Raw genomic sequence first — 18774 nt, forward strand, 5'->3', positions numbered from 1 at the left:
CTTGTGACATATATCAAATTTACAGCAATAATGTCATAGACAGCAATGAGGGTTGCATAATTTAAGCTTTTTTGTTTAAGTGGACAATTATGTCATGAAATTTGGGTGGAGTAAGTCAACCAACCACTGATGGCATCATTATTAATTAATTGTTTGGTAAAACCACAGACTAAGGAACCAGTAACAGGTCCCAAATCTAGAGCAATGACAATTGAATGTTTATAAGTTCCATTTAAGCACGATAGATAGATAGATAGATAGATAGATAGATAGATAGATAGATAGATAGATAGATAGATAGATAGATAGATAGATAGATAGATAGATAGATAGATAGATAGATAGATAGATGGATAGATGGATAGATAGATGGATAGATAGATAGATAGATAGATAGATAGATAGATAGATAGATAGATAGATAGATAGATAGATAGATAGAGTTGTGGTCGGACATTTACATGCGCTCATCATGGACATGAAAGTCATGGTAATTTTGGCCTTTTAATGATGTCTTTGAACTGTTCATGCCGGAGTGGAATGATTTACACAGCCCAGTCTCACGTTTTTTTTGTTGTTGTTTTTTTGTTTTTTTTCATGCTCTCGTGACTAAATGAGTCAAATTTTCATGACGGGGTTTTTTTTAACTCACTATTCCTATCCTTACTCCTACCACCGACCCTAACCTTAACCATAACCTAATCTTACTCTTTCCCCCACCCTAACCATAACCACCCCAGCCCTCCGCTTCACTTTTAATTTCGTGCAGCCATCACGGAATGAATTAGAAAGAATTCGTGCTGCTGTGATGAAAATGAGACACTTTAGATTCATGTATATTTCGTGCTGCTGAATCACGACTTGCCGTGAGACCAGGTTGGATTCACAGCATACATCATTAATGACTTTTAAAAAAGAAACAGGTGCACAAGTTTGACTAAATTCTGGATCTTCTCTAATCCACACCAGTCAGTTGTAAATAGTTATAAGAAGAGTGTGCATGTGTCGAGAGGAGAGAGAGAGAGAGAGAGAGAGAGACGCCACTTAAGCAACTACAAGATTTCCCAGGCAGCCAGAGGCTGGGGCTTGAACTGTCAGCAAAATTAAAAAAAAAAAAACTACCCTGTTGCTCCTCCACAGGCTCTAGAATGGGTAGTGTTTATAAAATAGGTAGCTGACATTTTTCAGGGGTGGTAATAAATTATGCAAATATTCTATAATGAGTTGGAATGGCGTGTGAGTCCAGAATGTTTTAAAACCTTAGACCTCAACATTTTTTAAAGAAGAACTCAACCCTTTTACTTCCTGTATTTCCCATAATTTTTTTATGTTAATTTGCTTTCTTAATGTATTTATAAATAGTTTAGGTTCTTGTTATCATATACACACTATTATTATTATCATCATCATCATCATTATTATTATTATTATCAGTATTATTATATTTTATTATTACTTCTAATTTGTCATTTGATTTTTAAATGAACCACAGTGGAAATGAGTTTTTGCTTTCCTCTGTCATCGATGTATTTTTTATGTATTTACAAACAGTGTTGCCACAGTTACTTTGAAAAGTTACTTTATTAGTAACTTTAGACAGTTACATTATAAGTTAATGTATCGTGACATCTACAAACAGCACAACCTGCTTATTTGATCCGATACCAACAAAGTTGTTTAAGGACTTATGGCCTGTTCTTGGGCCGACTGTGCTGGAAATTGTTAATCTTGTATTAACCTCTGCTTCTGTTCCTAGGTGTTTTAAATCTGCAGTGATTAAACCATTGCTTAAGAAATCTAGTCTTGATCCTGGTGTATTGAATAATTATAGGCTGATATCAAATCTGTCATTCTGCTCTAAAATTCTGGAAAAAGTGGTTTCACGGCAGCTTGTGGACCACCTTACTGAGAATGATCTTTTTGAGCCACTGCAGTCTGCTTTTAGAAAACATCACTCCACAGAGATAGTGCTTATTAGAGTGGTGAATGATTTTCTGCAGGCAGTGGATTTGGACACCACGATGGTTTTGGTGCTTTTAGATCTTAGTGCTGTGTTTGATACTGTGGATCATCCTGTTTTACTTGATAGGCTGGAAAATTACTTTGGGATTACTGGAAGTGTCCTTGCTTGGTTGACGTCATACTTGTCCAGTCGTTCTCATTGTGTTGTGTATAATAACACTACCTCTGACCTTGGTGAAATGAAATTTGGGTTCCACAGGGGTCTGTGTTAGGCCCCTTGCTTTTCTCACTTTATATAGCGCCCCTTGGGCATATTCTGCGGCATTATGGGATTGCCTTTCATTACTATGCTGATGATATGCAATTATACATGCCAATAACTGCTGGTAATCTTACCCATATATAATCCTTAGAAGATTGCCTTGTATCTGTGAGACGTTGGTTGTCCAGTAACTTCCTGCTCTTAAATTCTGATGGTTCTTGGTCCATCCAGACATCGGCATCAATTTGACCAGCTGGTGCTTAGTTTGGGTTTGTTTGTTATACAACATATGGACAAGGTGAGGAATCTTGGGGTACTTTTTGATCCTATGTTGTCCTTTGACCTCCACATTAGAGATATTACGAGGACTGCCTTCTTCCATCTGCGAAACATAGCGAGGATTCGTCCCATCCTGTCTATGGCTAATGCTGAGATTTTACATGCATTTATCTCTTCCAGATTGGATTATTGTAATGCTTTATTTTCTGGTCTGCCGCAGTCCAGCATTAGTGGTCTACAGTTAGTGCAGAATGCTGCTGCCAGACCTTTCACACAAAGTGGAAAGTTTGACCACATTACACTCATTCACTAGCTTCCGGTTTCTGCCAGATCTGATTTTAAAGTTCTTTTTCTGGTCTGTAAAATTGTTCACGGACTGGCTCCTTCCTACCTGGTGGACTTGGTCAAGCCCTGTGTACCGGTGCGGCCCTTGCGTTCGCAGGGTGCAGAGCGTCTGTGTGTTCCAAGGGTGAATAAGAAGTATGTGGGGTATAGAGCCTTCTCCTGCCGTGGCCCTACTCTCTGGAACGATCTACCTGCAGCTATAAGGCAGTCCGACACGGTGGAGACATTTAAATCAAGACTGAAGACCCACTTTTTTAGACTGTCTTATCATCAGTTTATTCTGTTTTTATGTTTGCCTTGTAATATCTTTTTATTCTATTGTGTTTTACCTTTTTATTGTGTCCTTGTTGATTTTAATTTGCTCTGTTGTTATGAATTGTGTGTTATGTGAAGTGCCTTGGGGCGACTCTGTCGTGAGATGGCGCTATACAAATTAATAAATTGAAATTGAAATTATACAGTTACTTTATTAGCAGATTTATACAGTTACTTTATTAGCAGCTGCCAACAACCCAATATTGTGTACCATCTTGTCTTGTACCGTCTTGTCTTGTACTGTCTTGTCTTGTGAGCTGAATGTATCGTCACAGCTTGAGTCCTTTGTAATCTCCAGTCGTCTACAAATCTATGCTTGAACCCGTACTTATTTCATCTGTTATCACAAAGTAGAGTGAATGACAAAAAAGCTATTATTAATGTTTTATGTTCTTAAAAAGTCGCACGTTACCAGGTATATGCCAAAAACACATTATAAAAAAATTACGTTTGCCACATCTGGTCAGAACACCCCGTGTGATGGCAGTTTAATTAAATCCTGCTATCAACTCTGTTAGCTGCTGTCTGCAGTTATAAGGTCTTGTTAATAATGACACAGATAAATTTGTAATTACTTAGTTTTAAATGGTTAATATACAGTTGTTTGAGGAAAGAAATATTGTGTTTTATTGGCAGTTATTATTGTTACTACTACACAATGGAGATTTCGTGTGTGGATGACATAGGATAGCTGAGACACGTTAATGGGGCTCTAGTGAATTTGCTGTCAATATCGACAAGCTGCTGAAGAGAATGTTCATATTCCCATGTTGTCTACTTTGTTCATTTACAAATTATAAGAGATACTCCCCTGCCAGCCTGAATTTGTCTTGCAGTATCTGCTGCACAGTACACATTGTACTGACTGTTTCTCTCACAGATCAGTATGACAATGTGAAGAAGTTCTACCAGGAGTCAGTGGAGGCTGAGATGAAATGCAACGCTTCAGTGTTTGGTTCTTCTAGTCCTGTTGAACAGTCCAAAGAAACCCGTGCAGTCACCAAAGGCCTTCTGAATGCCCAAAACAACAAGTTCCTCCATGATCTAGCTGCTCAGAACAAATCGCTGGAGGAGCTGCAAGATAAAGCTGATGACATGGATAAGAAGATCCAGCATCTCAGTCACAAGGTAGGCAGTGTTGGCAGTATGTCTACCCGTTATACTTTGCACACAGGGAACACCTTGCACATGAAAGCAAAAAATGCCATCCCACTTTGGGAAGCTTTTTTTTTTTTAGATGAAGAAAAAAATTTATCAACCAAAGTGATCAAGTCAACAATAAGCCGACAAAGTCATGGTACAAATTTCCACTGCAGATGCTCAGCTCACGACTGTTCCTTCTTGTTCTTTTCTTGTTCATTATGTGAACTGTTATGTTACGTCACCTAGGTGTGCGGTAGCCATTACAATACCAGCGTCAATGGCAGTTGTCCAGGCAGTCAATGTGGTGGTGCCGGTTGCCTTGATGACAAAGGTAATCCTGTTTGTGGTGGTGAAGGCTGTAATGGGACCGTGGGCACCTCAGTAGCAGCACTGAAACATGCCAAGAATGTTGCCAACAATCTGACCTCTGCCAATGAGGAGCTGCAAGCTGTAGCAAGAAAGGTGCTTTAAAATATTCAAACACTATTATTTAATTTTAATATGATGGATTTCGGAATGGATTTGAGATTGTTGACATATAGGGTGAAATGCTTAAATTATGTTTGGGCATATTTTCTGTATATTTTCATATTTTCTATTTTCTGTATTTGATCAGTTGTTTATCCATAAAGGGTGATATATCCTGTTTTCTACCTTCACAGATTATCTCACCTGCAAGGTTTATCGTTTAAACTCAAATAGTGGTTTTCTTTGTCCAGCTGCAGGATATATTCTCTCTGACGCAGGATGTGAAGAACCAGGCTATGACCACTCTAGCAAAAGCTCAGAAAAAGAAGGAGCACTTTGAAAAGTCTAGCAAGAAGCTCAAAGAATTTATTAAGAAGATCAGAGACTTCCTCACTGGTATGTTGCTATTAATTACTTTGACTGGTGCAAAATTTTAATGATTTTTATGTCCAACTTGAGTTCACCTGCATCTGAACCTCTGCTCTCACAGAAATATTGTTGAGGATGTATTTGTGGGTGTTATTTTCTTTTTCATCTATTTTCTCCTCTTTTTCTGCTTTGATGTGCAGAGGAAGGAGCAGATCCAGAAAGCATTGAGAAGGTGGCTCGACAGGTATTGTCCATCACCCTACCGGTCAATAAGACCAGTCTGAACAAAATGGTCGAACAGATAAAAGGCAGCCTTTCCAACCTCACAAACATTGAGGGGGTTGTCAACCAAACATCAGAGCAAGTTAACAAAGCCAAGGAGCTGCTCAGCAAAGCTAAAGCTGTCAAGTAAGTGTTGGGGAGGGACCCAAGAAATTGGACCATTTTAGGGCAGCAAAGTTCATCAGTTATTCTCCCATGCCCTCCAGAAGGAGGACAGTAAAATGGTTTGTATCCATTCATAAATGCTTCTGTGTGTCCGTCACACTTCTTGTGACAACAATTCATCAACACGAGCAGGTATTTCTTTCATATTGGATACACATCCTCTCTGGACCAAAATCTTAGTTACCATATGAATGCTCTGTGATCTTTGTGACATGGATAAAAATAGTTCACGGTCAAAACCTTGATGCCGCCATCAGTCATAAAAACATAATAAGTTGAAACATTTTGATTATATGTATGTGCTATCTATACAGATGGGCGACTCAGAAATATGTCATTTGTTTAAAAAAATGTTGGTGATACTTCATTATAGATTAGTTCAGTATCATAAGTAGTATCATATTCTGTTGGTACAGATGAAAGGCATTTGAAACTTTCACCTCTCCCAGTTGGAGAGGTGACTCAAACATATTTGAATTTACTGGGTTGAACGTTTCCATGCTTGACATGTGTACGACCATGCTTCAGCATCCTGAGCTTTCACCACGTTCTGCATGTTGGACAGTTTCTCCACCACTGCACAAACAAGTATATTGGCAAAAAATAAATAAATAAATATTATTATTCAAAAATGGCAGGTATGTTTGTTTTGCAGTCACTACATAAAGAAATAAGCCATAGTAGAAAGCAGAAAATTTGCCATTTTTGCGAATATAAAATACAACAAAAATATCGTATACACTAACAAAATGTTTTTGCAGGTATTAAATATTTTAGCTTTTTTTTTCTTTTCAGTCATGCTGCTTTGCGTGTACCTGATCCTGTCAGAGGTCAGAAGTGAAGCAGAGTAGATTGTGATGCACATTTGGTTGGGGCACCTCTTTGGGAGACTGTGTGTGATTCTCAATGTGGAACTGGAGTTGTGTCAGGAATGCCAACCAGCATAAGGCTTGTGCCAAAATCCAGATGCAAATCTGTACTGGACCCACTGTGGGGACCCTGAACACTCCGGGCAGCTGAAAGACAAACAACATCAGATTTTCTGTTCATACTTTAAAATGCTCAGGATATTTGTTGTTATTTTCACTTATCACTCATCTTCAACTGCTTATCCGGGATCGGGTCATGGGGCAACAACTCCAGCAGGGGACCCCAGACTTCCCTTTCCCGGGCCACATTGACCACCTCTGACTGGGGGATCCCGAGGTGTTCCCAGGCCAGTGTGGAGATATAATCTCTCCACTTAGTCCTGGGTCTTCCCAAGGATCTCCTCCCGGATGGACGTGCCTGGAACACCTCCCTAGGAAGGCGCTCAGGGGGGAACTTTACCAGACACCTGAACTGACTCCTTTCAACACGAAGGAGCAGGTGCTCTACTCTGAGCTCCCCATGGATGACTGAGCTTCTCACCCTACCTCTAAGGGGGACACCTGCCACCCTCCTAAGGAAGCCCATTTCACCTGCTTATACCGGCAATCTAGTTCTTTCAGTCATGACCCAACCCTCATGACCATAGGTGAGAGTAGGAACGCAGATTGACCAGTAGATCAAGAGCTTCGCCTTTTGGCTCAGCTCCCTTTTTGTCACAACAGTACAGTAGAGCGAATACAATACAGCCCCTGCTGCACCGTTTCTCCAGCCAATCTCATGCTCCATTGTCTCCTCGCTCGTGAATAAGACCCCGAGGTACTTGATCTCCTTCACTTGGGGCAAGAGTGTGTTCCCTACACAGAGTAGGCAATCCATCAATTTTCTGCTGAGAACCATGGCCTCAGATTTAGAGCTGCTGATCCTCATCCCAGCCGCTTCACACTCAGCTGCGAACCCATCCAGTGAGTGTTGGAGGTCACAGGCTGATGAAGCCAACAGGATCACATCATCTGCAAAAAACAGTGATGAGACCCTGAGCCCACCAAACGGGAAACCCTCCTCCCCCCAACTAATATCTCAATATCCTGTCCATGGATGTCACAAACAGGATTGGTGAGAAGGCGAAGGCCAACGAAGCCCTGGCGAAGGCCAACATCCACCGGAAATGCTGGTCGGTTGTTCCATGACCAGGACGGAACCCGCATTGTTCCTCTTCAGTCTGAGGTTTGACTCATGTCAAGATGGATGTATTGCATTGTTTAAATATGCAAAAATGTAAGTTTTTAGATGGACAATATGTACCTAGTTGTCCTAGGATATCTTACCCCCATCCTGGATATATCCCTCTAACCCCCTGCAATGCAAGTCTGTAGCAGTATTATCACCTACCCACCGGTTCAAGCCCTACCCCTGCCACATTTCTCCGTGTAAAATGGAGCTACATCAGGAAGGGCATCCAGTGTAAAGCAACGAAGGGACTTACTTTTTGCTCACTGATTCCTTTTGTCTGTATGATTGCAGTAAAATGACCCAACTTGTGTTAAGATATTGATTATTGATTATTTTAATTTTGACTTTATTGTTTCACATTCTGTATTGTATAGACTTAGAATAATTAATGGCATTATTTCACACACACAGTTTGGAAGCAGTCTGACCCATTTCAGCCTACCAGTTGACGGAATAACACCAGGCGCCGACAAACATCCTCACAACAGGAATTATAGGTCAGATCTGAAAGATCAGATTTTCTCCAGGTGTCTTTCATAAGCAAAGATAACAGTAAAAACTTTACACTGGAATCTTGTGAAATGAGATGACACAAGGAGCCGTGTGACTTTTCTACCACAGGAGGTCATCAAGTCTAGTTCTGCTTCCTAACCTGTATTTTTATACTCAGCTAGTCAGTACAGTTTGTGTTATTGTCACTCAGTGGGAATGTCTGTATGTGGTGCTGTGTAAGGTGTGTCTAGCTACGGCCCTGCAAACGGTCTGCAAACGGCCCTTGCCACCTGATGAGTAATTTTGAGTTACAAGATGGGAGTAGTATGAGGAGTAGCAGTAGGATTTTGAATCTTGTGCAGGCAGATTCACTTTCAGGTCCAGCACATATTGCTCGTTATTTTTGATCTGATTTGGACCTTTCTCCTATTATTATTTTTTAAAATCAGGACCTGGATGTCCTTGATAGAAACTGACAACTCCTTCCATCCAAGCAACAGAGGGTTTAGCTTTATTTGTCAATTATAGGCATCCTCACTCACAAATATTTTTATTATAATTTTGAGTGTTTTATTAAATTGCTCTGCTAGCCCCTGTGTCTGAGGATAAAATATGCTGATCTTTCCAGAGTAAATCTCCATGGCCTTATGTCAGGGGTAGGCAACCTGTTCCAGAAAGAGCCATGAGGGTGCAGGTTTTCTTTGCAGCCACTGACTCCACCAGGTGATTTCACTAATTAACTGATTCCATCTGCTCAAAGTGATATTAATCAGTGAAATCACCTGGTGGAGTCAGTGGCTGCAAAGAAAACCTGCACCCTCATGGCTCTTTCTGGAACAGGTTGCCTACCCCTGCCTTATGTCATTCCTGCACCATGTGAAACATGAGTGAAACATCCTGAAGCATGATAGTCTCTTTTAGGATTTTGATTGGTTGATTCATTTAATTTATACTGCTTATCTGGGTCCAGGTCACAGTGGCAGCAGAAGAAGCAGCTCATCCCAGATTCCTTTATCTTCACCCAAGTCCTCTAACCCTTCCTGGAGGATCTTGGGGTGTTCCCAAGACAAATGGGAAATATAACACCTCCAGCATGTCCTGGGTATTCCCTGGGGTCTCCTCCTAGTTTGATGCGCTGAAAGACCTTCCTAAAGAGATGACCAGGGGGCATTCTCACTACCTTAGCTAATTCCATTTGATGTGAAGAAGCAGCTCTACTCCAAGACCCTCCCAGATATTACAATTTCTCAAGCTGTCCCTGAGTGTAAGCCCCGATACCCTATGGAGGAACCTTATTTTCACTGCTTGTATCTGCGACCTTGTTCTTTCAGCCATTGCCCAAAGCTCATGACCATAGGTGAGGATAGGAGCATACATCGACTGGTAAATCTAGAGCCTTGTCTTCTGGCTCAGCTCTTTGGTCACCATGGATGTCCCGCACAGTGTTCTCAGGTCCTCGGACACAACACCAATCTGTCTGACGTCATGCTCTATCTTACCCCCACTTGTGAACAAGACCCTGAGATACTTGAAAATCTACACTTGGGGCAGTAACTCTCCCCTGACCCTGATGGGACAATCCATGAAGGAGAGATGCAAATTTGACATCAACAAACTGGACACCCTCAAGTTTGGTGATTTAGACATAATATTAAACAGAGCCTGGGAAACAATACTTAAATGTCAAACATTGTTAGATTGGAGTACTAGATTGGTGCGTCAGATGTGAGAACAAACATCAGGCTAACAAATGTGAAAAAGTACTTTCTCACTAGGAAGTAGAAGCCACCACCGTGTTGCAAGCAGAGTTGGTACAGTCTGGGAGTCTTTTCAAGGCTCATAGGTCTTTGCAGGTATCTGATCCTTCACAGACCATTGTGTTTACACTGTCAGATGATCATCTGTCAAGGCACATCAGAGGGCTGCTGCAACTGGAGCCAGGTCATATTTGCTGTAGGTATGAATCTGTGCAAAAACAACATGCTCAGTCACGTCCTCTATGTTACAGCCATCCAGCTGGAACCAGCATCTTGAATGGTCCAACATCTGCTACATACAAGTAAAGATTCTGGTTTCTTGAATAAGAGGTTTCAGAAGGACTAAGGATGGCTCTGTCCAGTCAACTCAGTGATGATGTTTTGCAGCTTTTTGTAGATTCAGTGGTCATCATGTAGGGAGGCTATGTTCTCTCTGAGAAGCAGAAGGCTTCATGCCACCTGCTCTGTGATGACGCACCCAAAGAACCTTACCAGAAAAAAACTTTGAGGTGGTCTTGTTCAGTTATCTTTTCTGGGAATATACCTAGTGATCCTGCTAAGGCTCCATTGGTGAGCGGTTGCGAAAGCCACTCCAGAGTGCATCAGTCTGATGTACTTGCCATAGTGCAGTGCAGTTTTCTCACTGGGTCTGCAACTAAACAGAACTTAGATAATTGAATAATTGTTCATGGGTGCATGAACAGGTAACACTGTGTGGTAGCTGTACATGAACAATCATCTCTGTTCAAAACCATGTCCCAGCTACAGTGCAATAAAACAGACTGTTTGTGCCACTGCTTTCAGTCATGATATATTTTTGTTTACAGTTAATTACAGCTTAAATTAAGTACATTTCACAGTGATTTTGTGTTTTACTGTCAAAATACCACTCTGAATCTTTTTTCCTATCCTGATTCCCTCATGCACTCCCTGCTGTGGCTAGTAAATGGTTCAGTTTGTTGCCTGTCAGCATGGTGTAACTGTAGTGTTTGTTGTCAATGTGTAGGAGCCAAGCAGACAGAGTGAAGGACAGAGCCAACAGTACCAAGCAGGCAGTGGATGCTTCTCAGAAGGCTATCAAGAAGGCAACAGCGGCACTGAAGGAGGCCATTAAGAACCTGAACAGCACAAGAAATGCAACTGATGAGGTACTGTTTGTTTGAAAGCATTGTGTGTTTCCGAGAATGGGAGGTTCAAACACAAATTTAGAACCCAGTGTCATTCTTGGATATGTTTGTTCAGAATTTCAGTAAGACTACTGAACTTCACGCCCACTATCTTACTGGCCACATTCAGCGTCTTAAAAAGTACTTACAAATCACTTACAAATCTTAAAAATCAATTTACAAATACTGCCATGTGAAAATAAACTTAACCGAGGGAAAAGTGCAACACTGTAGCATTTTTATTCCTGGTCTGAATACCAAACAGACAAGCTATGGGTGTGAAAGTGCAGTGATGGCTAAAAATATCAAGTGACCTCAACTGTAACCTGCAGTGGAAATGTTTCGCCTGCTTTTCTGCTAAATCTACCTGGTTTGTGAGTATGTGCGTGCGTGCGAGCATGTTTATACTTTGCATTCAATGGATTTCATGTTTCATTGCAAAACATGTTGAGTCCACTCGTTGAAGTAAGGTTGTGTGTTATGTAAATGAAATTGTATTGACAAGTTTATATCACCTACATTTTTTTATGCCACCTACATTTTTTGTAGGTGGCAGAGAGGCTGATGCAGCTGGATGACAAGCAGATGGACATCATAATGCGTTTGAAGAATCTCTCTGTGGATTTGGATGCTCTCAAGAATAAAACAGCGCAGAATATGGAGATGGCAATGGATGCCAAAGCACTGGCAAACAATGCCACAGAGCTGGCATCCTCACTGGTTCAGGTGAGTTACGTACCTTTATTGTGTTTGGTTGAACTGATGTGGATGATGGGAAAATGCCATTTGTTTTCCTGCATTAGTTGCACTGCCACTGTGGCTTATGTTCTCCTGTTTGTCAGAGTCTTAATGACACAGAGAAGCAGTACGACGAGCTGCAAAAGAAGGTGGACTCTCTTAGTGGGTCTGGAGTAATGGGAAATGTCAACCAGAAGGCTATGGATATGAAGAAGGAGGCAGAAGACCTTCTCAAGAAAGCCAACAAGGGGATAGACAAACTAAAGAGTGAGTAAGCCAAAAGCTGTTTAAACTGCTGTCATTGTAAGGGGTGAATGAAAACTCTTTCAGTCTGACCCAGAAAAAGTAGGGCATGGTTCTGCATCTTTAGCATTCTGAGAAACCAACATTTCTCTTGAGAATGTGTGAAAGTTTGGCTCACTGGGTGCAATGTTGCAGACACAATACTTCAGTGAAGTGAGTAGGGGAGTGTCAGATTGATAAAATGGACAAAGCTAATGGGCGTGCTGTGATTCACTATCTCATGAAAAAGGGAATGATTCCGAAAGGAGATCCATGAGGACATGGTGATGACATTCAGGGAGGATGCCCCATCTTGTGCTACAGTTAAACGCTGGTCAGCTGAATTCAAGAGGGGCAGAACAAGCATTGAAGATAGAACAGTATCAGGAAGACCCAGAACTGCCACCTCGACCAATATGATCCAGAAGATTCATGATTATGGTCCTCACTAACAGAAGAGTAAATGAGCATCACATAGCCAGTACTGTAGGCATTTCCCAGGAGAGAGTTAATTTCATTCTGATGGAAGAACAGGGAATGATAAAACTTTTAGCACGTCAGGTCCCAAAGCTTCTCATGGCCACTCAGAAATGCTCAAGGTTCCAGATGTCCAGGGAGAATCTTTTGCTTTTTGAGGCAGATCTGGATAACGTCAAGCGACAATCCCTGGCCATACACGAGACCTTGGTCCATCACTTCGAACCAGCGTTCAAACAATTGAAGTAATGGAAACGTGGGTTCTCTCCCATCAAAGGAAGTCCAAGCTGTCTCATCTGCTGGAAAGTTCATGGTCTCTGTTTTCTCGGATGCTGAGGGCATCCAGAAGAGACAGACCATCACATCTTACTGCATTCTGATCCTTTTTGTGATCAGTTTTTTTTATTAAAAGATGTATAATATACATATATATATATATTCACATACATACTCACCCCCCTCCCCCTTTTCCACACAGTGAGTGCAAACAGGAACCATCACTTGTGTATTTGCAGGGAGGTAACAATATTAGGTAACAATATTAGGTCTTGGGTGGCAATCACTAAGCAGACAAATGGCCCATCTTTAACTCTTGAAAGTAGCCATCCGTCTGCCACAGCCATATGAATCATGGTCGTACCCTTACACTGGATCATACCAAGAAAAACGTGCCACATGGCCTGATGTTCCCTCACAATGCAAGTGATAGTCCTCATCTGAATTTCCCAAAGTAATCATTCATTTGACACAAAGGCATCTCAGTGGTACACAAGGATTCTACAAAAAGAACTACCACTTTGTTTGCTAAGGTCCCCCCCGTCATCACACGCTCACAACACTCTTAACGTCTGCTGTCATTTGTCGAAATTCAGGCCTCTGGGCTGATTGAAGTTAGCCCAAAAGTTGACCAAATCAAGAAGGCCTACCATGACACTTGTCACTCACTACACCATGAAAATGAATGGAAGCTCCTGGAGCAGGGGGTTGGGCTAGCAAGAAATCAGCCCAGATACTGAGCAAATTAAGGGAGTGTGCCAGGCACTTGTGACTCTATGCACACTACAGTTGTATGCAAAAGTTTGGGCACCCCTGATAATTTTCATGATTTTCCTTTATAAATCATTGGTTGTCTGGATCAGAAATTTCAGTTAAATATATCATATAGCAGATGAACATGCTGATATTGAGAAATGAAATGAAGTTTCTACTATTTACAGAAAGTATGCAATAATTATTTAAACAAAATTGGGCAGGTGCATAAATTTGGGCACCCTTGTCATTTTATTGATTTGAATACATGTAGCACGAATTATTGGAACACAAAATTGGTTTGGTAAGCTCATTGACCCTTGACTTCCTTACACAGGTGAATCCAATCATGATAAAGGGTGTTTAAGGTGGCCATTTGTAAATGTTTCCCATCTTTCCATCTCTTCTAATGAGTTGCAACATGGGAGCCTCTAAACAAATCTTAAATGACCTGAAAACAAAGATTGTTCAACATCATGGTTTAGGGGAAGGATACAAAAAGCTATCTTAGAGATTTCAGCTGTCAGTTTCCACTGTGAGGAACATAGTGAAGAAATGGAAGACCCCAGGCACAGTACTAGTTAAGGCCTGAAGTGGCAGGCCAAGAAAAATCTAAGATAAGCTCAAGAGAAGGATTGAGAGAACAGTCATAGTCAACCCACAGACCTGCTCCAAGGACCTACAGCATGATCTTGCTCTAGATAGTGTCTCTGTGCATTGTTCAACTATACAGTGCACAAGGAGATGCTGTAATGTAGAGTAAGCCTTTTCTGCGTACACGCCACAAACAGTCGCTTGAGGTATGCTAAAACGTATTTGGACAAGCCAGCTTCATTTTGGAATTTGGTGCTGTAGACTGATGAAACTAAAATAGAGTTATTTGGACATAACAAGGGGCAGGATGCATGGCTGAAAAAGAACACAGCATTCCAAGAAAAACACTTGCTACCTACATTAAAATTTGGTGGTGGTTCCATCATGCTATGGGGCTGTGTGGCCAGTGCAGGTATTGGGAATCTTGTTAAAGTTGAGGGTCACATGGATTCCAGTCAATATCAGCAGATTCTTGAGAACAATGTTCATGAATCAGTGAGAAAGTTCAAGTTGTACTGGATCTTTCAACAAGACAACGACCCTAAACACTCCTTAAAATCTACTAAGGCATTCATGCAGATGAACAAGTACAACATTCTGGAATGGCCATCTCAGTCCCCAGACCTGAATATTATTGAAACTCTCTGGTGTGATTTTAAGTGGGCTGTCCATGCTCAGAAACCAACAAACCTGAGATGTTTTGTAAAGAAGAATGGTCCAAAATAACCTCAACCAGAATCCAGACTCTCATTGGAAGCTATAGGAAGTGTTTAGAGGTTGTTATTTCTGCAAAAGGAGGCTCTACTAAATATTGATGTATTTTTTCTGTTGGGGTGCCCAAAATTATGCACCTGCCTAACTTTGTTTAAAGAATTATTGCACACTTTCTGTAAATCCTATAAGCTTAATTAATTTCACTTCTCAAATATCACTGTGTTTGTCTGCTATATAATATATTTAACTGAAATTGCTGAGCCAAACAACCAATGATTTATAAAGGAAAATCATGAAAATTATCAGGGGAGCCCAAACTTTTGCATACAACTGTATGAAGGCAAATGGAAACTGATGCTTTAGACAATTTGGGCTGACAAAAACAAGCCCATTTAGCTGAATCCTGTTTTGTTGTTGTTGTTGTTGTTTTGTTTTCTTGTGACTATTGGGTGCTAAATGTTCAAAACTTCTGGCACGCATTAATTTTGTGAACTAATAGTGAACATTGCTCAAACTATTCAAAAACACTGCGTGTTACTGCAATTCATTGTGCACAGGGCATCTGACCGATTGACGAGATGTTGCTTCCATAATAAACATAATTTTACAGATACATTATCTAACTCACAAGAAGGAATGAAAATGCAACTGTTTTACCAAGCCATTACAATATAAGGGTGATTCTTAGACTACGGGCACTTATTATGTCCTTTGATCATATTGTATGAAAAACAGAAAAAAGGGGAAATTTCACACTTTTATAGTTATCTTTACAATGAAAGTGTGTTAAGAAATTTGTTCTAGTAGTCTATGATGACTTTTTCACCTTTTTTCAGCATCATTATATGCAAATATTGCCGTTTTGTGCTTGTCCCACACCCACACTTTTGATCTTCAATGATAAAAATGAATGGTAAAGAAACATTTTTTCTAATGTTTTAAAATATCTTTGAATAAAATATCAGTAAAATAATCAAAACATAATTGGGGTATTCAATGTCATACAACTGTTGTGATTTTTTTAAACAAAATGTAGTTGTGCCACACTATTGCCGTAATTTCCACCACAACACTGTAATGTCCCTAAACAGTTTGTATGAAAGATTGTTTGGGTAGTTTCTATGGAGATAAACAGTGACATCAGAGCACATGTATATAGCGCCAAATCACAACAAACAGTTGTCCCAAGGTGCTTTATATTGGTGGTGCAATGGTGTGGTGGAAATTACATTTACAAGGCCAATAGTGCCCATAGTTAAAGAATCACCCATAAACATTATAAATCATTACCTTTGAGATGATTCCAAATGCATTCTCCACCACACGATGTGCATGAGACAACCTGCAGCTGTAGATAATTGCTCTGTGATTCTGGGAGTGATAAGAGATGGTTTCATCAGCCGCATTCTGAGAGCAAATGTGTCACTGGCTATGAAATGATTATTTTATATGAAGTGGCATCAAGCGAGACAAAGTGTGGCGTCCAGTAAGACAAAGCGGGTCACATTGGCACGACGAATTGCGCAGCAGTACAGGGATCAAATTCGTGCATGTGTCAAGGTGACTCTAAACTGGCATCCTGTCCAGAATGTACCCTGCCTCTCATCTGATGTCTGCTTGTATAGGCTCCAGCCCCCCGTGACCTTTGATTGAAGCAAGAGAGTATAGAAAATGAATGAATGAATGAATATGTATACTTTCACTTTTGGTATTGTAAGCATAGTTTGATGTTAATTCTGTTGTGCTTTTATTTAAGTACAATCTTCAATGCAAGTCTTTTACTTGTAGCAGAGTATTTCTACATTGGGCATTACTGCAGCACTTTTACTGAAATAAAAGATCTGAGTAATTCCTCAACCACTGTGTCATTATGCACGTCATCGAGGGCCGTCTAATTTAATATGTTATCAGGTGTAGACTTTCCTTAACTTTTCCCTGTTTGATCTCTGTTTTTTTGTGTTGTTGCAGAACTGGAGAAAAAATTCAAGAGTAATGAGCAGCGCATGCAGGAGCAGCGTGAAGAGCTGGCGGAGCTGGAGAGAAACGCCACTGTAGCGCGAGAGGAGATCCAGAATCATGTGCAAAAGTACAGTACCTGTGTGTGAGGATGTCAAGGTTCTGTTTACTGTTTGGTGCTGTAGTCCAGAAGAGATTTGTGACTCACAGAAAACTACATCACCACTAAAATCAGACACAGCTCTGGTGCCTGTGATCTTTCAGTGGAATTTCAAATTTTACAGATTATCATTTCCACAGAATACCTTTCTTTGTTCATGTACTATGTCACATTTTGACTCAAGGATATCAATGCTACTGTATGGTGTTAATGTCTTTAAGCTATGAAAACAAGTTTCACTGTATAGCTCATGTTAATTAATTTCATAAGATACACAGAATAAATATATTTGAATATGTTGTAAATTTTCTGTTTTGACCAAAAATCTTTTGTATGTTTCCCGTCATTTGTCCATATTTTTATGCTTTTACATGCTCACATTCCTACAGAAGCGTATTGCATTCACTGGATAAAAAAAAAAAAAATTGACCGCTGATCTCGTAATTACGAGAAAAGATCTCATAATTACAACATCAGGATTTCGTAATTATGAGAAAAGATCAGGTGTCTAAATTGTTTTATGTATATACGAGGGCTGTCCGTAAAGTATAGGTCCTTTTTATTTTTTTCAAAAACTATATGGATTTCATTCATATGTTTTTACGTCAGACATGCTTGCACCCTCGTGCGCATGCGTGAGTTTTTCCATGCCTGTCGGTGACGTCATTCGCCTGTGAGCACTCCTTGTGGGAGGAGTCGTCCAGCCCCTCGTCGGAATTCCTTTGTCTGAGAAGTTGCTGAGAGACTGGCGCTTTGTTTGATCAAAATTTTTTCTAAACCTATGAGACACATCGAAGTGGACATGGTTCGAAAAATTAAGCTGGTTTTCAGTGAAAATTTTAACAGCTGATGAGAGATTTTGAGGCGATTCTGTCACTTTAAGGACTTTTCACGGTGCGAGACGTCGTGCAGCGCTCTCAGGCGCCGTCGTCAGCCTGTTTCAAGCTTAAAACCTCCACATTTCAGGTTCTATTGATCCAGGACGTCGTGAGAGAACAGAGAAGTTTTAGAAGAAGTCGGTTTCAGCATTTTATCCGGATATTCCACTGTTAAAGGAGATTTTTTTAATGAAAGACGTGCGGACGGGTCCGCGCGTCGGGACGCAGCCGACGCGGCGCGGCGGCACAGGAAAAACACCTCCGTGTTGATAACCATTTGTTAAAATCCAGTTGGCTTTTGATGGCTTTCAGTGTAGTGGGTATATGAGAAATTGTTTATCAGCTGGAGATGTTCCAACTTGTCCTCAAGGCTTCCAACAGAGGTGTTTTTCCTGTGGCGGAGCGTCGCGGCGGCTGCGAGCCAACGCTGCAATCCGCCCCGCACGTCTTTCATTAAAAAAAATCTCCTTTAACAGTGGAATATCCGGATAAAATGCTGAAACCGACTTCTTCTGAAACTTCTCTGTTCTCTCACGACGTCCTGGATCAACAGAGCCTGAAATGTGGAGGTTTTAAGCTTGAAACAGGCTGATGACGCTGCCTGAGAGCGCTGCGCAACGTCTCGCACCGTGAAAAGTCCTTAAAGCGACAGAATCACCTCAAAATCTCTCATCAGCTGTTAAAATTTTCACTGAAGACCAGCTTAATTTTTCGAACCATGTCCACTTCGATGTGTCTCACAGGTTTAGAAAAAATTTTGATCAAACAAAGCGCCAGTCTCTCAGCAACTTCTCAGACAAAGGAATTCCGACGAGGGGCTGGACGACTCCTCCCACAAGGA

The 18774-nt window shown here is 40.8% G+C and overlaps 1 protein-coding gene across 4 annotated transcripts in view; it reads left to right on the top strand.

Moving 5' to 3' along the window:
* The window catches only part of lamb2l (laminin, beta 2-like), a 236893-nt gene extending 219453 nt beyond the window's left edge, over positions 1-17440 (top strand). For all 4 annotated transcript variants that reach the window (XM_034172150.1, XM_034172153.1, XM_034172152.1 and 1 more), the window contains 8 exons: positions 4044-4291; positions 4553-4768; positions 5026-5170; positions 5344-5551; positions 10946-11087; positions 11655-11831; positions 11948-12110; positions 16908-17440. In XM_034172150.1, coding sequence (XP_034028041.1) covers positions 4044-4291; positions 4553-4768; positions 5026-5170; positions 5344-5551; positions 10946-11087; positions 11655-11831; positions 11948-12110; positions 16908-17044 — 1436 coding nt within the window. In that variant the 3' untranslated portion in view covers positions 17045-17440. The remainder of the gene's footprint in view (positions 1-4043; positions 4292-4552; positions 4769-5025; positions 5171-5343; positions 5552-10945; positions 11088-11654; positions 11832-11947; positions 12111-16907) is intronic.
* The last annotated feature ends 1334 nt before the right edge of the window (positions 17441-18774 follow it).

The sequence above is a fragment of the Thalassophryne amazonica genome, chromosome 6 (assembly GCF_902500255.1).
Source record: "Thalassophryne amazonica chromosome 6, fThaAma1.1, whole genome shotgun sequence".
In the NCBI taxonomy this organism is placed as follows: domain Eukaryota; kingdom Metazoa; phylum Chordata; class Actinopteri; order Batrachoidiformes; family Batrachoididae; genus Thalassophryne; species Thalassophryne amazonica.